The following is a 23,082-nucleotide window of genomic DNA, read 5'->3' as shown; positions in this document are numbered from 1 at the left end:
AACAGAGAGGCTAAGGCAGGATCCTTACCCTCCTCTGCTGTCTTTAGCCATAAACCTGCATCTCCTTTGAAGCATTTCCCTGGTTAAAAATGTGAGAGAATTATGCATCCACAGGGAATTGCAGTAAGCATTTAGGAAAGGGATGAAGAACCTATTTTGTTGGAAGCCGCCCAGAGTGCCTGGGGAAACACAGCCAGATGGGTGGGGTATAAATAAATTACTACTACTACTTCTGTGGCCCTCAAAATGCTGCTGGACTCCAGCTCCCATCAGCCCTGCCAACATAGCCTATGGCCAGGGATGATGGGAGTTGTAGTCCAGCAACTTCTCACATTTTTTTTTATAGGTATCCCCTTAAAACACTCCCTTGAAAGCCAGCCCAGGAGTTTTGGCAGCCTGAGGCAAAACGGAAAGTGCTGCCTTTTGGTGACAATGGCATTTCCCCATCTTGCCCCCTCCCCCCATAACCCATCGTATTGGAGCACAGGTGTTATGAGACTGGTGACACTCCAGGCCAGCCACCATAGGGCTGGTACACCTGCAGGGGGCTGCAGAGGAGGCAGCTGCCACCACAAGAGGGGATACGATCCTTGGAGGCTGGATCTGCTGTCCTTGTGGCTCCTGCGGCCCAAGGCAGCTGTCTCACCTGGCCTCATGGGTGGGCCGGCCCTGTCTCCAATAATAATAATAATAATAATAATAATAATAATAATAATAATAATAATAATTTATTATGTATACCCCGCCCATCTGGCTGGGCTTCCCCAGCCACTCTGGCCGGCTTCCAACAAAATATTAAAATACTGTAATACATCAAACATTAAAAGCTTCCCTAAACAGGGCTGCCTTCAGATGTCTTCTAAAAGTCTGGTAGTTGTTGTTCTCTTTGACATCTGGTGGGAGGGCGTTCCACAGGGGGGGCGCCACTACCGAGAAGGCCCTGTGCCTGGTTCCCTGTAACTTGGCTTCTCGCAGTGAGGGAACCGCCAGAAGGCCCTCGGCACTGGACCTCAGTGTCCAGGCAGAACGATGGGGGTGGAGACGCTCCTTCAGGTATACTGGACCAAGGCCGCTTAGGGCTTTAAAGGTCAGCACCAACACTTTGAATTGTGCTCGGAAACGTACTGGGAGCCAATGTAGGTCTTTCAAGACCGGTGTTATATGGTCTCGGCGGCCGCCCCCAGTCACCAGTCTAGCTGCTGCGTTCTGAATTAGTTGTAGTTTCTGGGTCACCTTCAAAGGTAGCCCCACGTAGAGTGCATTGCAGTAGTCCAAGCGGGCGATAACTAGAGCATGCTCCACTCTGGCGAGGCAAGCCGCAGGCAGACTGCTCCTGCTCTCTCTCCACTGCTAGACCTTGGCAGTTACCAGAATGTAACTGTAATTAAATTGCAGCCTCCAAATAACACTAACCAGATGCCTATAGGAAGCCCACACGTGAATTCCCAGCAGCTGGCATTCAGAGGCATTATGGGTGACAGTCCAACTAACTATTACCCAGGACAGACCCACTGAAATCAATGGACGTAACTTAGGTTCATTCATTTCAATGCGTCTGAGTGAAAGTTAGTCGAATACCATCGATTGCCTCCAGCAGCAGAAGTAAAAGGTAAAGGTAAAGACAACATGCGGGACTGACGCAAAACATTCTTTAATGTGTGACATTTTAATGCATTTTTAATCTTTGTTGGCTGGGAAGCCCCAGCCAGATGGGCGGAGTACAAATTATTATTATTATTATTATTATTAATAGTTGTTGTTGTTGTTTTCTGCTGCCTGATGCGAAAACAGGAAATCAAGGCGCACAGATTATCCAAAATGGGCCAGATTATTTTGACACCCGAGGCAGAAAATCCCACCACCATCTCTCGCTGGGAGTACAAACTGCAGCCGAGATAAATGACAAATCTGACACTGCACCCTTAAAACAGCTGCCTCGCCCTGGCTAACGCTAGCGGCGGCCCGGATGTCCCGCCCATGGATGGAAAAGGAGAGCCATCAGAGCAGCAAAACCTCCACTCCAAAGAGCTACCCTCTCCCAACCTTTAGGCGGCGCTCACAAGCTGCACGCACAAGTAAGTGCGCAGGCGCTCAGGAGAAAGAGAGATGGAAGGAGGGGGAGCCAGTTGGTGAGATTGGGAATGAATGCGGCAGTAGTAAATTACAGAGGTGACACGCTGCGTTGAATCTATGGTGACAATTTAAATCCGCCGCTGGGCCGTGCTACTCCCTAGCCTAGAGCCTCTCTAGAAATTGGCTATGGCAACTGAGACACCCCTAGGCGTGTAAAACATGAACAAAAACAGATCACGTTGGCCAGAAAAGGGTTTGCGGTGTAGTATAGCTCTAACTTATTTCTATCTCTGCGGATTAAAAACTGCCCGGAGGAAAAGTGGGCGCAATGCGGTCTGGGAGTTGTATGCCTTCCCTTTCAGTGCCGCCGTTACCTAGAACGCCTAGGCGGAGGAGGAAGAACTACAAGCAGCGGAACGGAAGTGACGGAACACGAGGTGTCTTTCTGGCGGAGGCGGTGTCCTGCGGCTGCCCAGGGAGAAGCATGGGCGACAGCGCGTGCAAGTGGCGGGCTTTGCCCAGCGGCCCCAGCCTCAGGAACCTCACGGCGCCGGGCTACGGGCAGCCCAAGGAGCGCCAGACGCCGGCCCTGCAAGACGTGGCGCGGGCGCACACCGAGTCCTTCAACTACGCCGTGGGAGAAGGGCTGCTGCGGGCCGTGCAGGTGGAGCCGGAGGGGAGGGAGCCGGGGAGGGGGGGGAGTCAGGGAAAGTAAGCGGGTATAATAATATTATTACTATTATTACTACTAGTAGTAGTACTAGTAGTACTACTAGTAGTAGTAGAACAGGAAAGGGATGCGAGGGAAGTCAGTTGATATTTAATAATAATAATAAAGCTTTATTGGACTTTCTTAAATGATTTTTCATTCTGGATAGTTTTATTTGATTGCTTTAAATGTAGGTTGCACACAGCTTAGATTTATTTTGTTAAAAATATAAAGCAGTACAGAAATGAAATGAAATTAATAATAACAACAACAACAACAAAACAACATTATTATTATTATAAGAACAGGAAAAGGGGATGCGAGGGAAGTCAGTTGATATTTAATAATACTGTAATAATAATACTGTAACAATAAAGCTTTATTGGGCTTTCTTAAATGATGTTTCATTCTGGATGGTTTTATTTGATTGCTTTAAATGTAGGTTGTACACAGCTTAGATTTATTTTATTAAAAATATAAAGCGGTACAGAAATGAAATGAAATTAATAAGAACAACAACAAAACAACATTATTATTATTATTATTAGAACAGGAAAAAGGGATGTGAGGGGAGTCAGTTGATATTTAATTATTATTATTAATGGGGTTCTGTTAGTATTTGTAATGCAATTTCCTCTGAAATGTATTTTACAAAGAATAAATGGTACTGGGGAAAGGAGGTGGCAATTGGCAGTTGGCATTTGATTGGTTATTTCATGAGATTTTATGTACTGCCTGATTGTAGAAGGGAAAGAACCTTCAGAGTAGTTTGCAAAGAAGGAAAAACCATTGCTTTAAAAAAAGTACGGCTGTGTTTTAAAACATACAAAAAGGTTAAAACCAGCATAGTGTAGACTAAAGCAAATCAAAACTCATTCAGGCTTTTTAGACATCTGGTTAAGGTGCGTCCAAGTAAGAATACCTTCAGCAGATACAGGAAAAAAATACAGTAAAGATGTCTGCAGGGAGCTGCAGTTTGGCATTAGCCGGTATAGAAGTGAATAATAATATTAATACTTTAAGGGTAGGAGGGATTTGCGGGTTTTAAAAAAACATGTAGTGCCTTTATTGGGACCAACTAAAAAGTCACAAAGAAGTGAGCAGGTAAGGAAAAGGGCTATTTCTCAGAGGTTTGCTGCCTCTGAACCTGGAGAAATAGTATACAGTCATTATGACCAGCAGTGGATTTGGTGGTGAGCTGTGATAACCTGTGGGTTTTCTTTTTCTTTCTCTCTCTCACTTTTTAAAGGCCATCCCACCTTTGGAATTTCTTTTCAAGAATGATCGGATCACTTTGGCCATTGTGGGAGCCACCATCAACCCTCCTATGGTACCAAAAGGAAGTATATGTAACGAGCTGAAAGTTTACCCAGCAGAATGCAGGGGGCGCAAAAGCACCTACCGCGGAAAAATAACTGTAAGTAACAAATGTAAAGGAATGATGTGTAAAGGAGTGTGGCGGAATCATGTGAACTTTAGAAATCCAAGGTGTGTAGAGACCTGGCACTACAATATTTTGGAGATTTATAAACTCCCAGCTGGCATATAAGGTGAACTGTTAAGACAGCCTGTGGGTGTTACAACTCCTAATAATTTGTCAGCTACCACTTTCTTCCATTAAGAACGGTTTGCAAGCATGGTGATAGGCGGGTTTGCTCATGTAAGCCAACCCATGGTTTGTCTCAAGCAGAGAGATGGGAAGAGAGCATGCGAGGCTAACAAGTTAAGCATTAATATAGTTTGATTTGATTAGAAAAACAGGCAGTGCTTCATTTGTACTGGACCACACTCTGGTCTTTCAGAAAATCTGATGAGTTCACACTTGGAATCTAACTAGACATCGTAGGGAGATGCCTTATACCATGGAGGCTATTGATTCATCTAGCTTGTTTACACCAGAGATAGTCAATGTGATGCCCTCCATATGCAGTTGGACTGCGGTTTCCATCAGCCCCAGCTGGTCAAGGATAGTGGGAATTGTAGTCCAACAACGTCTGGAAGGGACCATGTTGACTACCGCTGGTCTACACAAGCTGGCAGCTGCTCTCCAGGGTTTCAGAAAGAAAATTGGCTGCCTGTGAGCATCCAGACCCTTTTCAAGGGGTTTCTACTAGTGCACAAAGCCCTATGTTACTTGGGACCCCAGATCTTGAAGGAACGTCTTTACCAGTAACTTCTGGCCTGAAATTTGAAATCTGAGGGAGAGGCCCTGCTTGAGGTCCTGCCCATCAGTTGGAGCAGTAAGGAGGATGGGAGCCCAAGAAAGGGCATTCTCAGTGGTTGTGTCCCAGTTAAGGAACTCACCCCTGCACCAAGGAAAATGGGTCATGCAGGTGGGATGCTGAGAATTTTTTTTGCCCAGGCCTTTGTAACGTAGTTCAGGAACACTTTTGTCTCCTACTGTGGATGCTCTAATTGCTGTGGATGTTCTAATTGCTTTCATGAAGAGGAGTTTTATTGCTCTTAGCTGCCCTGGGTTCCCTTTGGGGAGAAAGGACATGTTATAAATTTGACCTAATAAGTAAGCACACACTGCTGGCAGTTTTTCTCTAGGCACATTTGTTGCCTTTGTAAGATACTTACAATGTAGCTATTTCTTTGAGAGGAGAGCCTTCTACATTTTCAGTGATTTGGATAACATAGATCTATTTTTCTCAAATCGTTATTTCCCCTCCCATATAGGCTGATATCAGCTGGGCAGTGAATGGCATCCCTAAAGGGATTATAAAACAGTCCCTCGGAAATGCTCCGATTATGGTGAAGTCCAAACTTTGCAATCTCCACGGTCTCTCTCCCAAAGAGCTCATCAAACACCATGAGGAGGAAGAGGTATTGCTGGATGTTTTTGATTTGCTTTTCTACGAAGGAAGCCGCCTTATACCGAGTCATACCATTGGTCCACTCAGCTCCCTATTGTCCACCCTGACTATCAACAGCTGTATGGGGTTTCAGATTGGGAGTCTCTCCCAAACCTACCTGGAGATGCCAGGGATTGACCTTCTGCATGTAAATCACATGCTTTAACCACTGAGCTACAACCCCTCCTTTTATATATGAAGCGAAAGAAAGTGAATGTTGCATTGCTTGGAGTGAGATTCACCACGTCCATTTCAAAAGTGATTTGTACCAAGGTTGTTTCCTCTCCCTCTGGAGAAAAGGATCCACTGACTTCTGTGAGGACCTAGGACTCCTATTATTAATATTAAGCTTTGTACGTAGTTGTAGTTTGCTTTTTAAAATGCAATCATTTTAAAGGTAAAGTTGCTAACTTCCCTAAATGGAATGGAAAATGCAGTCTACAAATACAGTCATACCTTATGTTACGGATGCTTCAGGTTACGTGTTTTCAGGTTGCGGACTGCGGGAAACCTGGAAGTACCAGAACGGGTTACTTCCGGGTTTTGCCGCATATGCAGAAGCGCCAAAATGCGCCGGCACAGACGTGGCGCTTCAGGATGCAAACATTGTGGACATACCTCTGTCACGGATTACGTCCGCAACCCGAAGTTCCACTGTACTTTGATGAATAAAGAAAATAAACTAGATTATGTTGAAATTAAATTTCCTCTTACTAAAATTTTGATCGTTCTTTGCAACAAAAACGATATTAAAAAATGAGTGAGTGCCCTCTTCTTCCAGACCTAATAAAATCTGCCTTTGTTGATTAATGCACTGAAGTCTTAATGCACTGAAGTCAATCTTGCAGCTCTGTTAATTGCCTTTTTTCACCTTTTGGCAGGAAATGGGAGGCTATTTCATTGTTAACGGCATAGAAAAGGTGATCAGAATGGTGATTATGCCAAGGCGCAACTTTCCCCTTGCAATGATTAAACCAAAATGGAAATCCAGAGGTCCAGGCTACACACAATATGGTAATGTTGTTCTTCATAAAATAACTTTAAAATCACCCTGCATTTTTAAAAAAAATTTAAATCACATGATGAACAGCATGTGCTGTTGCTCTTGCTGTTCTCTGGATTTAGCAATTCATCTACCTTTGATTCTCCTTCCCCTGATGCTGTTAAGTTGCTCTGCCCACTTCCACAAATGCTGGAGTAAAGTATGTAAGGAGTGCCAGAGAACAGTGGCAGAGCATGTGGGGCACCCAAATCCAGTACCCAGCATCTCGAGCAGCCAGACTGGAAAGAGGTCTGCCTGCAACCTTGGAGCATGGTCTGAACCCTCCTTACCTGGGTCCCCCATACTGTTTAGAGTGGATCACAGCCACCTTTCCTGCACCTGACGCCATATGCCACCAGGCACAGGGAAGTTCAGGTCGAGAAAGGTCAGAAAAGAATTGAAGCCACAGCTGTAAGGGAAGAGTTGGGTGCGCTTCAAGCAGCCGTGCCTTGACATTTCATAGAATTGTAGAGTTGGAAGGGACCCTGAGGGTCATCCAGTCCAACCCTCTGCAATTCAAAGCTTGAAGGACCATAGCTGAATGGGAGAGCTTCTTGTTTCACATGCATACGGTCCCAGATTCAGTCTCTGGCATCTGCTGGTAGGGCTTGCTGTCTGAATCCTGGAGATCCACCGTCAGTCAGCATAGACAATACAGAGCCAGATGGACCAATGGTCTGTCTCATTATAAGGCAGATTGCTATGTCCCATCAATCACCTGCTGTCTCCTGGCCAAATCAGACTCCCTGCTCTTGTCTTAGAGAGCCTTCCAACCAAAATAAGCTATGCTAGACTTCATTTTCATTTATTATAATTCTATGCTGCTTTTCACTCAACATGAGTCGCAAAGCGGCTTACATAACAATAAATAATAACATAAATTGCAACATAAATCGTATAAAATAATTAACAAATTGTCAGTATTTACAGATTTACAGTATTCCAGATCTTCAGGAAAACAACCACCTTCTATAAAGCACTATTAACAAAGCAACTTTAAAAAATAGGCCAAACAGCACGACCACAAGAAAAATTGTATTATAAAATCCACAAAGCATTAACAGCACTCATAATCCACAAAACAGTATTAACAACATTAACAAGCTAACCACCAAAAGCACTAAGCACTGCTGAATTCTACTAGGCTTGATGGAATTAGTAGTTTGACTGTATAATGTTAGTACAGAGGTGCAAATGAATGTCCTGTCTTTGGTGATTGCTAGGGTTGAATATTAGGTAAACTGCATTATTTCCTCTTTTGCTTATAACAGTAATCATGCTGGTATTTTTAGATGACAAAATGACACAGTAACTCTTAGAGGTTTATTTGTTTATTAATTGGTATATAAATCTTGCTTAAGTAATTGATGCTACGATTTGCTTCCTTTGGATGGCGCTAGGTGTCTCAATTCACTGCGTTAGAGATGAACACACAGCAGTTAACATGACCCTTCACTACCTTGAAAATGGCACAGTGATGCTGAACTTCATTCATCAAAAAGAGCTGTTCTTTCTTCCACTCGGATTTGTACTGAAGGTACTGCAGCTGTGCTCTGTCCGTAAGATCCCTGTTATATTTTACACACTACTTTCCCAAGAACCATGAGACATACAATTGCAAATAAGTCATTCAAAGTTAATAGCCCACCTGCTTTCAAACACTAGTGTAAGCCATTTGTGGTATGTCCATAGCCTGAAAGGAGAGTGAAGAAACTCTTCCAGTTTACAGAGTCATTCTGTGCTTGCATGCCTAGAGTCCATTTCTACTCAAGGCAGGTTGAGGTAGGCAAGTGGCTATTTACAAGCCTGTCACTAGCTTAGATTAAATGTAACAGTCGAGCCATGATTTTCATGAACGGGCTTTAAACTTGAAAACTCCTCCCTTCTTTCCTAAATATTTTGCTGTGATGTCCAAATTGAGCAAAATCTGAGCTTCCAATTCCAGCTTGGAGGCAAACCTTTTGCCCTGTATGAACATGGCAAACAAAGGATTGTTTAAACCAAATAGAGAATATAGCTATAGATATATATAGTATGGTTCACCTCATTCCTCCCTGTCCCCACATTCCAGGGACATGTTGGGAAAATGGGAAAACATAAGAAAAAGGCTGCCTGCTCCTAGTATACATGGTAGCAGGCTATATACAGAATTGCAGTCTTTGAAAATCATGATGCTTTTAGTGATACCTGCCTAGTATGTTCTCCCCCCCACCTCCCAAACTAATTTCTTCAAACCTTTTCTTTCTCTGCTGCAGGCATTAGTTAGTTTCTCAGATTTCCAGATTTTTCAGGAGTTGATTAAAGGAAAAGAAGAGGATACTTTCTATAAGAACTGTATGTCTCAGATGCTGCGGCTGGTAGCAGAGGATGGCTGCATGACGCAGAAACAAGTCCTCATCTTCCTGGGGCAGCGCTTCAGAGTGAAATTCAGCCTTCCTGACTGGCACAGCAGTGAACAAGTTGGAGAGTTCCTTCTTAAGTATGTCTTTAGGCAGACGTAACTTAAGACACGGGTGGCGCTGTGGTCTAAACCACAGAGCCTAGGGCTTGCCGATCAGAAGGGCGGCGGTTTGAATGCCCACGACGGGATGAGCTCCCGTTGCTCTGTCCCAGCTCCTGCCAACCTAGCAGTTCAAAAGCACACCAAAGTGCAAGTAGATAAATAGGTACCGCTCCGGCGGGAAGGTAAATGGCGTTTCTGTGCGCTGCTCTGGTTCACCAGAAGCGGCTTAGTCATACTGGCCACATGACCCAGAAGCTGTACGCCAGCTCCCTCGGCCAGTAAAGTGAGATGAGCGTCGCAACCCCAGAGTCGTCCGTGACTGGACCTAACGGTCAGGGGTACCTTTACCTTTACCTTTAACTTAAGTTTTATCTTCCTTTTGAAATACAAAACCAGTCTTTGACTGGTTTCAAACCAGACCCTGGTGCAGGGGTCCCCAACCTGGAGGCATGTTCAGAAATATTAAAGGTTGAATCTAAGAAGACACTGCGTCAGTGGAATGACTTCCGCAAGAGTAGTGGAACTGCCCCCCGCCCCTCTGCTGCCCCCGCCCTGCCTCCAGATCTGTTCCTGAGGGTTGGGAAAAGCCCCAAATTTGTAGGATGAGAGGGAGGGGAAGTTCTGTTCCACTTGTGCAATAGGATGCAGCCTTGTGCAGTTATTTGAATCTAATGTTCAGTGGGTGTGCGGTCTGCATACACAATAGTTGTACAACCCCAAAGAGCATACACCCTTTCACACAAACACTTCTATGTGTATAGAAGCAGCTTGTACCTGCACTCAGTGTAACGTGCGAGCAAGCCTTGAATGTTTCTTGGGGGTTGGAAGTCTTAGTTTCACAGAGAAAACCAATGTGAAATTTTATTTTTTGTTACAATTCATTGCATGAATAATAATTACAAAAAAAAAAAGCTAATCTCTCTCCCACCCCAATGGAAAACTAATTTTCTTCCAGTGAAATGAGCCCTTTACCAAACCTGAGGTAAGGTCACCACCACCATGAAATCCTAGGCTGCTATTTATTTGTATGGTTGAAAGTACCAAAGGCAAGTTGCAAAGATAGCATTGGGCTAAAATTACTGCCATGTTTAAGTTTTGGAGTGATGCTCAGCTAAAAAAGAAATGGTTATCCCAAAACTTTGTGTTGCTCCCACAGCCAATGCATCTGCGTACACCTGAATAACAAAGCTGAGAAGTTCTACCTGCTTTGCTTCATGACTCGAAAACTGTTTACTTTAGCCAAAGAAGGCTGCATGGAGGAAAATCCTGACAGTTTAATGAATCAAGAGGTGCTCACCTCGGGACAACTTTACCTCATGTTTTTAAAGGTACTACCCTGAGAGTTATTCTCCATTCCCCTATAGATAGCCAGAAACATGCTCTTTAATAGTTGCCAGAAATCTTGGAAATCTTAGCAACAGCTTTCCAGATTACATCAAGCATCTTGTGGTTCCCACAAACTTCATTTATTTTGTGTGTTTTATGTCATTTATTTTGACCAAACTGTGGGAGGCAGTGGAAGACAGAAGTGCCTGGCGTGCTTTGGTCCATGGGGTCACGAAGAGTCGGACACGGCTAAACAACTAAACAACAACAATGTCATTTATAGGCTGTCCCATCACTGAAGTCCTCTGGGCAGCTTACGGGGTTTAAACCAACAACATTACAAGCCAATGTGGTGCCCTCAAGATTATGTGGATTACAACTTGCATCAGCGCCAGCCAGCCTGGCCAGTAGCCTGGGGTGATGGAAGATGTAGTCCACAACACCGGAACGGTGCCATGTTGTCAACTCCTGGTATAGCCCATCACATAATTTCAAAGGCCTGGGGAAAAATAAAAAGGTTTTTGCGTGGCATCAAAAAGAGATTAAAGTAAGTGCCAAGCAGGTTTCATTGGGGAGGTCATTCTAATACTAAGGAGCCACTGCTGAAAATAGTAGAATAGGAAATTGCTGTCCCTGGATAAAATAATCCCAAGTAAAAACTGTTCTTATTATATATGGAGTTATTTGTGCCAGGAAGTTTTGTGTTTGGTGGGAGAGCTGAGGTTCTGGTTTTTTGTGACGAAGCTGGAGAAGGAAAATTATTCTCCAGTTGCCCTGTCTCTCACTGATTTCTCACAGCTATGTAGTATCCCTCTTACAGGTCAGATTTGAGCTCTGATGCAGGAATGCATATTGCATAGCTGAAAGCACTTCAGTGGAAATGTCAGCAGTATTCCAATGAGCGAGGTTGAGCAGTAACATGGAGCTATGGTTTGGCACCACATGAATAATTTTCTAAGGGCTCTCAAACCTGTGTGCAATACAACTCCAGCTAAACCATAGTTTTCCATTTTTGTAACCTTGGCTTGTTCTTGCCCTGCAAACCGAGATCCCCCCCGTTCTCCATTGCAAGGACTTCAAGTGACCAGTCATCTTTGCAGGTTCAGTTAAAATGACAAACTTCTGCCGTGAGCCAAGGAGGGGGTTGCAGAACACAAGGTCATTTGAAAGCATGTTCACGTCGCAACAGATTGTGGTTTGGTTGATAACTGCCTCTCAACCTAGTCAGTGGGGCTAAATTGCTGTCGGCTGCAGCTTTGATTGATTTCCCTGCTTATTAAGCTGGGTATCTCTACTCACCTCTGGTGGCTGTATATTTGGCCAGAGCATTGAAATCTGTACTGGTAGTTGATTGTGTGTGACACATTTTGCAATGTTGAAGTTCCAAAGCAGATGTACATAATAGGATGTATTATGTTGTGCTGTAATAGGTTGTGATGAATTGGGAGGCAATTTGAGAGAGGCCTAGTTCCAACGGCAACTTTCCCCTCTGCTCTTGTGTTGGGACAGGAACGTTCCTTGCCACCCATATACTAGTTTGTCACGTGGCCAGTTTGTATAGAAGTGCATTGTGTTAGTTCTTGAAGTTTTTCTTGTTTGTTCCTCTTATCCTATATCGTAGGAGAAGATGGAAACTTGGTTGCAGTCTGTGAAAATAGCCTTGGACAAGAAAGCTCAGAAGTCAGCTATGACAATTAATGCAGAAAACATGATGAAGATTCTTGGCATGGGGACAGATATTACAAGGATGCTTGAGTATCTCCTTGCTACTGGCAACCTGCGCTCTAAGACAGGTAAAAATGTCGAAGACCTGCAGCACAATTTTGCAGCTGTAGTCTGAAGCACGTGGATGGCACCAGCTTGTGAAAGGCTGCTGTAGACATTTTGGTCGTATCACAAGCGAGGGGCTTGTTTGCATGTGAGAATTTGCAAACGCACAACAAAGTGGATGCAGTGATTCTAGGATGCAGAGATCAGGTTCCGTGGAGCCTTGCCTTTTCGGGTGGGGGTTTAACCCAACACTTTCTTTTCTTTACGTTTGTAAAACTGCTACAAGGCATGTTGAAAACTCAGCACCCAAGGAACACATTTCCAGAGGTTGGGGTTGTGCAACCTCCATAGCTCTCCCATCCACCCTCCCATTAGCAGCCAAGGCAGAATAGGTTATACAGAGTAAGAGTCATTAATGCTGATCAACGTACGTCATGTAGACAGGGCAGGAAACTGTTTCTTCCTTGTCGCATAACTTGGGATTATTTGGGTGCAGAATTTTAACTTAGTAGAGCATGTACACACTAAATCCTAATTGTAGGATTAGAATGCTCTCTCGTTCTAAAGATGGATCATTTGCATCCCAAACTACATTCCCACCACCAATTAACTCCCCTTTAGATTGCAATCCAGCCTGTAGGATGCTGCAACCAAAAATCAGGAAAGGTGATGCACACCATATCGTTCCAGGGATCACAGCATAAGTAAGCAAAGGAAGGCGCAGATTACAAGGGAACGTATTGAGGCTGATTGGCCAGTCTGTTGGTAATCATTATGCCTTACATTCCTAGAGTGATTCCTTGCTGCAGGCACAGGAGCTGTTACTTGGCCTACACCCCTCTTGAATCCTGACTGCTTGTGTTTACCTTCCCTATTTAAAAAAAATCAGAAGTCCTAATGGATGCTTACTCTGTTTTCTGCGATGTTCAGATGTTGATGTAGTTGAATATTTGATGTATTGTGCACCACACAACTCAGTGCATGTGGTGGTGGTATTAAAACTGCTACTGCTACCAAGCAACTGTTCTTGCAAAATAATTCTTGGATCAAAGCTGATTTTCCCTGCTTCCCATTTCTCTCTCTCTCCAAGGTCTGGGCATGCTGCAAAACTCCGGTCTCTGTGTGGTAGCAGACAAGCTGAACTTCATCCGCTACCTCTCCCATTTCCGCTGTGTGCACAGAGGGGCTGATTTTCTCAAGATGAGAACCACCACAGTGCGCAAGCTGCTGCCGGAGTCCTGGGGTTTCCTTTGTCCCGTCCACACGCCCGATGGAGAACCGTGCGGTCTGATGAATCACATGACAGCTCCATGTGAAATAGTAACACAGCCATCGTATACATTCTCCCTGCCGTCCTTGCTTTGCTCTTTGGGTAAGAATGGATCTATTTGATCTATAAGAAATGCTTTCAGGGGGAAAAGCAAGTCTCAGATCGGTAGGGTTGGCCGTTCACTGAGCTGTAATTAATATGCCCACAGACATAATTGCAAAGTTGTTGTTTAGTCGTGTCCAACTCTTCATGACCCCATGGACCAGAGCACGCCAGGCACTCCTGTCTTCCACTGCCTCCCACAGTTTGGTCAAACTCCTGCTGGTAGCTTCGAGAACACTGTCCAACCATCTCGTCCTCTGTCGTCCCCTTCTCCTTGTGCCCTCCATCTTTCCCAACATCAGGGTCTTTTCTAGGGAGTCTTCTCTTCTCATCAGGTGGCCAAAGTATTGGAGCCTCAGCTTCAGGATCTGTCCTTCCAGTGAGCACTCAGGGCTGATTTCCTTAAGAATGGATAGGTTTGATCTTCTTGCAGTCCATGGGACTCTCAAGAGTCTCCTCCAGCACCATAATTCAAAAGATTGCAAAGTAGTGGGTTTCAAATTGGGTTCTGGGGAATCCTGGGATTCCTTGGGAAACATATCTGGGTTTGTCAGTGAGAAGATCATTTATGGCACACACACTTCCTTGAACAGCGCTTTTCTAGACTCCTAGACTTCCCTTGCAGGCTGCAGCCACAAGAGTGCCTGGAGTACACCCTCAAGTTGTGCTGGGCAGTGGTGAGGCCCAACAGGCCCAGCCAGTGCCCACTGAGTACTAAGCATGTGCAGTAGCCCCAGAGCCAGCCCCAGAAGCCTCTGTAGTGCATTGGAGGTCTTTTTGGCAGAATGCAGAAGACTCTTAGCAGACAAGCGCATGTGAAGATAGTTGTCAAAAAATTGAAATCATGGAAGCTGAGGGCTGCAGCTCATTGGTAAGCTGCGTGCTTAGCAAGCAGGTGACCCAGTGCTCAATTCCAGGCGTTTTCAGTTAAGAGGATCAGACTGCAGGTGCTGGAAAGACTTCTGCATCAGATCTTGAATAGCTGCTGCCAGGGAGACCATACTAAGCTAGATGTACCACAGTGGACTGAGTCAGTACAAGGCAAGATCATAACTTGAACCACTGTGGTGTGGTGTGTGGTGTGGCAGTGGACTCGTAATCTGGTGAACTGGGTTCGTGTCTTTGCTCCTCCACATGCAGCTGCTGGGTGACCTTGGGCTAGTCACACTTCTCTGAAGTCTCTCAGCCTCACTGACCTCACAAAGTGTTTGTTGTGGGGGAGGAAGGGAAAGGAGAATGTTAGCTGCTTTGAGACTCCTTAGGGTAGTGATAAAGCGGGATATCAAATCCAAACTCTTCTTCTTGCTGGCCACAGGGTATGATCAGGCCTGGCCTTTCCCCCCTTGAAATACTATACCTGATTAGTCATTTTCAACAATAAGCTCTTGGGCTGCATTACTGGTATATATTTCTGCAGCATAGTTTTAGAATGCAAATAAAGACAGTCTCGCTTCCTGTGTTCTTGGCTGAACCAGGGACCTGAAGCCATCACTTCCCTGCTTCAAATAAAACACTGTTTAGTCAATGCCCCTCCCTGTTTTCAAAATGAGCCACAAATCCTTCATAGCATGTCAGTTAACAAAACAAAACCTAGCGAAATTACAGGTTTGTACGTTTCAAACCACCTAGAGAGGCTCGTCAGTTGCAACGAAGCTTTGCTACAAATTTTTTGTAGCCGCTAGTAAAATGTTACACCTGTTCACCTTCTGAAGGCTGCTTGCAGTCGGTGGCGTTGATGCATCACATATTGCTGTGCAACTTTCTGTAGGTGTCACTCCAGTTGATGCTGTGCCAAGCCAGCCCTACTCTGAATGTTACCCAGTTTCACTAGACGGCTCCCCAGTAGGCTGGATAGAGAAGGATCAGGCTCCTGGTCTTGTGGAGACACTCAGGCACTTCAAGGTTAGTTTTGTTTGTGCTGCAATGTACACCGCTACTGTATTTGAAAGTCTGCAGGCACTTGGACATCTTGCAGCATTTTGATGATCCATCTGCCTGTAGCTATGTTTATCCTACAGAATTAAAAGGGTGAAGAGATAAAGATGAATTATCATTGTATAAATACCTGGCCCCACCCTTGCTGACAGTGGGAGGAGTTGCTCCATTTGAATATTTTGTTTTTCGCTTTGCCTCTGTGGATCGGGAGAGACATTTCTGCATCGCTCTCTTGCTTTAGTTGAAGGATGTAAAATGGATGCTTCTTTGATTTATGTCACTAGGCAATGCAAGAAAAGAAGATTCCCGTTTGGACAGAGGTGGTCCTTATCCCAATGACAGGAAAGCCCAGCCTTTACCCAGGACTCTTCATTTTCACCACCCCTTGTAGGATGATGCGTCCCGTGCAAAATTTGGCCCTGGGAAAAGAAGAGTTAATTGGCACAATGGAGCAGGTACATGTTGATTATGCAGCAGTGATCTTGGGAATCCTTTTAGTGTATTTGAACAATAGTATGCAGGTGGCGCTGTGGGTTAAGCCACAGAGCCTAGGGCTTGCCGATCAGAAGGTCGGCGGTTCGAATCCCCGCAACGGGGTGAGCTCCCGTCGCTCGGTCCCTGCTCCTGCCAACCTAGCAGTTCAAAAGCACATCAAAGTGCAAGTAGATAAATAGGTACCGCTCCGGCGGGAAGGTAAACGGTGTTTCCGTGCGCTGCTCTGGTTCACCAGAAGCGGCTTAGTCATGCTGGTCACATGACCCGGAAGCTGTACGCCGGCTCCCTCGGCCAGTAAAGCGAGATGAGCGTCGCAACCCCAGAGTCGGCCATGACTGAACCTAACGGTCAGGGGTCCCTTTACCTTTATCCTAACTGGGTGGTAGAATCCCTTCTGCTGCTGTTACTGTGAGTAGAATTGGAAGGGAAATGGGAGGTCATTGGATTCATATCGGGGAAGGGCAGTAGCTCAGAGGTAAACATGGCCTTTGCATGCAGAAGGTCCCAGATTCAATCGTCTTCCTATGTTTCTATAGTCTTGCACTTTTCTGTGCAATTTTGGATTGTGCAGCTACTTAAAAATATTAACAAGTCGTCGATACGAAGAGCCATTGCTAACAAGTTAGTCCAGTGGGTATTGCCTGTGCATCTGTGACCATTTACTGTGCATCTTTCTCCTTCTAATTCTGCAACCACAATTGTCGGCGTCGTTGGTGTTGCTGAGCATGTTTTAATGTCACTATTGTATGTGACAAGTCACCTTATCTCATGAAATGCTCTTTCCAGCAGGAACAGGTTTTAAGGAGATGAGCTACCATTACCACGACTGTTAAAATCTGGTGCAGATTGTGCCAAAAGGCACTCTTTTGATTTTGTGTGTGTTGACTTAATAATACGTCATCGAAGAATTGTGGCTTCCGTTGGTGTAGAAGTCTTTTCCAAGAGCTTTGCTTGTGTTTAATGTGCTTGGTGACCACTCATAGAAGTTGAAAATAGATCAGCTTGCTTGCTTGCTTGCTCTGTTCTGCCAAAGAGAGCTTCTGCAAAGGGTTTAAACTGGCTTTTCCTTACCCCAGGTCTTCATGAACATTGCTGTGTCTGAGGATGAAATTCAACCGGGACTGACCACACACCAGGAGCTCTTTCCCCATAGCATATTAAGTGTGGTGGCAAGTTTCATTCCCTTCTCGGATCACAACCAGAGTCCAAGAAATATGTACCAGTGTCAGATGGGCAAGTAATCCTTGGTTGTTTTTTTTACCCTGGGCTTGGACAGCTAGAGATGCATTTTCCGGACCCACACTTTTCTTCTGATGTAAATCATGTTAACTGCTTTTTAATCGTGTACAGTGGTACCTTGGTTTTCGAACGTTTCAGTTTTCGGAAGCCAGATGTGCCACACGGCTTCCATATTGAGTTTTCCGGATGTGAATGCTTCCAGAAATGCATGCTTCGGTTTTCCGGATGTTTTGGAAGTCGAACGGTCTTCCGGAACGGATTACGTTCGAAAACCGAGGTACCACTGTATTATATTTTATGGTGAAGCGCAGATAATAACTCCTATAAAACAAAATAACAAAAATGTTCATAGGAAACTCCTTCTCCAGGTATGGATTCTTATGTAGCCAATTGGCTCCCATCCACACATCAAACTATCAGTTGAGGGAATGCCAAAGTTTGCAAAAAACAACAACCAAAAACCATAGTTTTTTCAGGGGGCGGAGAGTTGGGTGGGAGACCCAAACAGGGCAGTGAGAACAATGTGGTCATGGGGCACACAACACTGATAGTTAATGAGGGGCAGCTAAAGAACCAGGTTGTGGGGGGAATTAAACAGATTATACGGGGGGGGCAGGTTTGCTGTGCATGTTGGGGCTGATGGGAATTGTTGAAAGACAACAGAAAAAAGGGAGGGGGCTCTCCAGAACTAAAAACTTTTAAGTAGAACAGAAGATGGAGACTTGAGGATGCTGGAAACTTTAGATTGCACATAGAGCAGCCCCACATAAGGATTTGAAAGGGAAACAAATGGAAGTGAATGCCTTAAGTGCTGTATTATTTTTTTACTTAGGAAATACAGGGAGACGCCTTACAGGAGGTCAGGCTAGTTCGTCATCTAGCCCAGTATTGTCTGCTCTGACTGGCAGTGGCTCTCCAGGGTCTCGGGCACAAGTAATTCCCATCTCCTGCCAGGGAACCGGCCTGTGACCTGCATGCGAAACCTGCCTTCTTCCTTTGAGCTCTGGTCTTTCCCTGTGGAAGACATGAAAGACTTTGAGTTTATTTCATCTGATGTCTACTGTGTCTGTGTATTTTGTCCTTCCAGGCAAGCAGACGATGGGTTTCCCGCTTCTGAGCTTCCCATACCGCTCAGACGATAAGCTCTACCGACTTCAGACTCCTCAAAGCCCACTGGTGCGGCCGTCTATGTATGACCATTACGACATGGACTCCTACCCGGTCGGTACAAATGCAGTTGTTGCCGTGATCTCCTATACTGGCTACGACATGGAAGATGCAATGGTGAGTCCTCGGTTTTAAAAAAGCAAAAAGGAAATTTACGTTCAAATTAACGCTGTTCTCCCTTCCTAATCCCGTCACCTTAGGGTGAAAATGAAGGGAAATGTGGAGTCTGTAACCTGAAGCATCTGTAACCCGAGGTACCACTGTACCAGGAGTTGAGGGAGGGGAGCCCATCCTGACCCATAATTTGGAGGGAAGCTTCTCTGGCTATTTTAACAATTTGAATCCACCTTTAGATTTTAACCTTAGCTGGATCTTAGAATTGAAAGGGACTCAGGTATATGCAGCCTAATCTCCCACCCCAAACTCATAACATCATCATTATTATTACTTAGCTTGAACTGATTTCTAGTTTGCCTTTTAGAGTGTGTACCCCCCCAGGCTAATTACAAACCAATAGGGTGTTAAAATTCAAACATTAAAATGGCGGTTAAAAACAAAGAATGACATTGAAATAGCAGTAGTAGATCAAACAGTTCCTAAATAAGATCGCTAAGAGCATCTGAATTTGGGGATAAAAGGATCTTCAAGTTTCCTTAAAGGCCAGGTTTTTGTTTGACATTGATTTGTGTGGGGGCTTTATTTCATGTTATTTTTAGATCTTGAACAAGGCTTCATGGGAGAGAGGCTTTGGACATGGAAGTATCTACAAAACGCAACGTATTGACCTTGCGGAAAAAGTCAAGAAGGGAGAGGATAATCTGGTATTTGGGATTGGTCAGGATAAGCTGGCAACTTTGCAGAATCTGGACCCAGACGGCTTGCCCCACATCGGAGCCAGACTTCAATACGGGGACCCTTTCTATAGTTACGTGAATCTCAACACGGGGGAAAGCTTTGTGACCTACCACAAGTAAGTTCAAAATGCTGCTATTTAGCTACAGTTTTCAACAAGACGATGTGGATATTGTGTGTGTGTGTGTGTGTGTGTGTGTGTGTAAGTGTGTAAACTGCCTATTGAAACGCTAGTGAACCTGTGACTAGGTGTTGCTGGTCTACAAATCCCATCCCATTGGCCCTGCTGACAAATTCATGGAGGATAAGGCTACTAGCCACAATGGCTAGGTTCTCCTTTCACTGTCAGAGACAGCGTGCTTATGAGTAGCAGTTCCTGGGGTTCCCAAGTGGGGAGACTCCTGTCATACTTAAGTCCTGCTTCCAGGCTTCCCCTGGGCATCTTGTGGGCCAGTGTAAGAGCAGGTTGCTGTACTAGATGGGCCATTGGCCTGATCCACCGAGGTTTTATTTTTTATATTCTTAGGCTGGCTGGGGTTGATGTAAGTTGGAGCCAAGCAACATCTAGAGGACCATAGTTCCACACCCTGCTTTATAGGTTCTCTGTTGCAACTCCCTGGGCACCTTCCCACTCCGAAATACTGCTCAGGAAAATGCTTTGGATGGGGGCGGTTCTGTTGCAGTGCGTTTGGGCAGCTATGCTCACAGGATAGCCTTGGGTGGGTCACAGGGTCACTCATACCCACAAAACCTGGCCAAACCCATTCGTGGAAATTAATGGATGAAAAAAACGTAATGCTCTTTACAAGATTGTGAAGCCTTTTGCAAGCCTTCTCTGGCTTCCCTTTTAAGATTGCAGCAAAGGGCCACCTACCTGCCAAATTTGGCCCATGAGACGGGTCCTGATAAGGTTCTCCACCCGTCCTTCCCCTTTTCTGATTGCGATGATGGTTATTAATGGTTGCAGTTAGGCAGCAATCCCTGGGACTATTTGCTCTGGGTGTTAAGGTTTGGGTTGAGAGCATTTGCTTCCTTGCTTTCTTTATTTGCAGGCTCTTTCATTTCATAGAATCATAGAGTTGGAAGAGACCACAAGGGCCATCGAGTCCAACCCCCTGCCAAGCAGGAAACCCCCTGCCAAGCATTTGTTTCCATCTTCATTTTATTCTGTATTTGTATCGGGTGAATACTTCACACGTTGCCTTCCCCCATCACCACCAAATAAATTGGAATCAGCTTTCCTGCAGAATCTGTTGGCGATTCAAACCTTTCTTTCCTTTTTCTCCAGGAACAAGGAAATCTGTATTGTGGATAACATCAAAGTATGCAGCAACGACACAGGGACAGGGAAGTTCAGGTGTGTGTGCATCACCCTGAGGGTCCCCCGGAACCCAACGATCGGGGACAAATTTGCCAGCCGGCACGGACAGAAAGGCATCTTGAGCAGACTGTGGCCGACTGAGGACATGCCCTTCACCGAAAGTGGAATGGTGCCGGATATCCTCTTCAACCCTCACGGCTTCCCGTCCCGAATGACCATTGGCATGTTAATTGAGAGCATGGCGGGCAAATCCGCCGCTCTGCACGGGCTTTGTCACAACGCCACGCCCTTCACATTTTCTGAGGAAAACTCTGCTCTGGAATACTTTGGCAAGATGCTGAAGGCCGCCGGCTACAACTTCTACGGGACGGAGCGAATGTACAGCGGCGTCTCGGGAGTGGAGCTTGAAGCAGACATCTTCATCGGCGTGGTGTACTACCAGCGCCTCAGGCACATGGTCTCCGACAAGTTCCAGGTGAGGACTACCGGGGCCAGAGATAAAGTCACCAACCAGCCCATCGGAGGGCGGAACGTTCAGGGCGGCATCCGTTTTGGAGAGATGGAACGGGATGCTCTGCTGGCTCACGGGGCCTCCTTCTTGTTGCACGACCGCCTTTTCCACTGCTCCGATCGCTCGGTGACCCACGTGTGCATCGAGTGCGGGAGCCTGCTTTCTCCCCTCTTGAAGCCTCCGCCCGACTGGTCCACCACACGCATCAGGCAACACGTCTGCGCCACCTGCGGCCGGAGCGACACCATTGAAACGATTGCCGTCCCGTATGTCTTCCGCGTCTTCATAGCGGAATTGGCTTCCATTAATGTAAAAGTGAAACTCAGTGTGAGTTAGGGCGGTGCGAACTGTCCCGACCTGAACACTGGGAGAGAATTGAAAGTACGTTTTCCCCGTGGAACCGTCTTTAAAAGGGCTGCTAAGTTATTACAAGTTGTCAGATTAGTCTCCTATATATTTAAAAGTGAGGTGGAACTCTGCTTAATGCTTATTTACAAAGAAATTGGACTCCCAGGGCAAACAAGATAATTAATAAACTAACTAGAATAATTATTGGGGCTTTCAATAAATTATTGAAAGCTGGCTGTTTTAAGAAGACGTGTGTGCTCTGCAGTTAGGACAGGTGAGGAACCTATGGACCCTTCCATGTTGCTGAACTACAACTCCCATCATTCCCTGATCATTGGCCATGCTGGCTGAGACCGATGAGACTTGATAGCCCAACAACATCTGAAGGCCCACAGGCTCACCACCTCTGCAGGTCCCATGAGAGAAACGCATCTCCAATTTCCTCCCAGAGCTAGGAGGTCCAGATAACTTATTTTTTCATGCTGTGGATTTTCAATTGTGATGACAAATGCTGGCAACAGAGATACCAAAGAGGCGTATAAATTTTAAAAGCTGGCCAGACAACTGGAAATATTTGCGGTAGAAAGAGAGACATGTGCCTTTACACCTCCATATACTGTCCCAATATTAGAAACTTGCTTACATTACTTGAACGGAAAATGGCTGCAAAAGTCCTCGGACAGCCCTGAAGCGGCCACTAAAATTGCCATAAAAGCAAAAGTTGCAGATTGTAGCCTTTGTTTTGAAAAGGAAGGAAAGTTATAGTGGACATTGTTATTTTACACCCACCATGCCATTTCTGAGTTGCATACTAGTGTCCAGAAGGACAGATCCACATCCCTACCCTCTCAGATCCCAAACACTCTGGAACTCCGACGTTTTGGCTCCTGAATGCTGCAAACCTGGAGGTGATTGTTCCGGTTTGTAAACATTCTTTTGGAACCTGAATGTCCGACGGGGCTTCCACAGCTTCTGATTGGCTGCAAAAGCTTCCTGCAGCCAATCAGAAGCTGCACTTTGGTTTCCGAACGTTTTGGAAGTCGAACGGACTTCCGGAACAGATACCATTCGACTTCCAAGGTATGACACTATCTATTTCCTCAAAGTAGGTATTGGTTCAAGGATGTTGCTCTTTGCTGTTGTTGCTGTTCCATTTTCACCCGAGGTTGCTCACAACATTTCCATTAAAAGATGTTTTACAATTGGTATTGCTTTTGTCTTTCAAACGACCTTTTCAGTTTAATAGGATCCAACTCATATTACTTACTGCTTAAAAAAAAAATGGTTTCTGAAATGTTGCCATGTTTTGACCATGGATCCATTGTTTGCATTCTGAGAAAAAAATACTTTTTTAAAAATAAAAAAGAATCTTATGCAAATACTGCTCTTGATTTCCCTCCTCTGTTGATATTTTAGTTTTGTTATGATTTATAGGAAAGTAAACCTGATCTTGAATTTAAACTATTACAGTCTTTATGGATATTCATTATGTTTCACACACATAGTACAGTGCTCAGGAACACTGTATTTAGATGCAAAAAGCAGAAATCCATTGATGGGT

The 23,082-nt window shown here is 45.1% G+C and overlaps 1 protein-coding gene across 1 annotated transcript; it reads left to right on the top strand.

Moving 5' to 3' along the window:
* Positions 1-2,521: 2,521 nt before the first annotated feature.
* POLR1B (RNA polymerase I subunit B) lies at positions 2,522-22,729 on the top strand. Its single transcript, XM_080998122.1, has 15 exons — positions 2,522-2,737; positions 4,032-4,199; positions 5,465-5,611; positions 6,522-6,654; positions 8,083-8,219; positions 8,938-9,161; positions 10,342-10,513; positions 12,133-12,304; positions 13,372-13,653; positions 15,422-15,555; positions 15,873-16,043; positions 17,160-17,316; positions 18,410-18,606; positions 19,206-19,459; positions 20,630-22,729. Exons 1-15 carry the CDS (start codon positions 2,558-2,560, stop codon positions 21,507-21,509), a joined length of 3,408 nt encoding a protein of 1,135 aa, XP_080854248.1. The 5' UTR covers positions 2,522-2,557; the 3' UTR covers positions 21,510-22,729.
* The last annotated feature ends 353 nt before the right edge of the window (positions 22,730-23,082 follow it).

The sequence above is a fragment of the Podarcis pityusensis genome (genome assembly GCF_964106645.2).
Source record: "Podarcis pityusensis genome assembly, chromosome: 3".
Lineage (NCBI taxonomy): Eukaryota > Metazoa > Chordata > Lepidosauria > Squamata > Lacertidae > Podarcis > Podarcis pityusensis.
This window is presented reverse-complemented; position numbering and strand designations above follow the sequence as displayed.

What these genes read in the sequence shown, in the direction of transcription:
- POLR1B (XM_080998122.1), top strand. Translation starts at nt 2,558, where the DNA reads ATGGGCGACAGCGCGTGCAAGTGGCGGGCTTTGCCCAGCGGCCCCAGC. An exon ending in GTTGGAGAGTTCCTTCTTAA is followed by an intron (nt 9,162 to 10,341) that starts GTATGTCTTTAG and finishes TTGCTCCCACAG; the next exon opens with CCAATGCATCTGCGTACACC. An exon ending in ACGACATGGAAGATGCAATG is followed by an intron (nt 18,607 to 19,205) that starts GTGAGTCCTCGG and finishes TGTTATTTTTAG; the next exon opens with ATCTTGAACAAGGCTTCATG.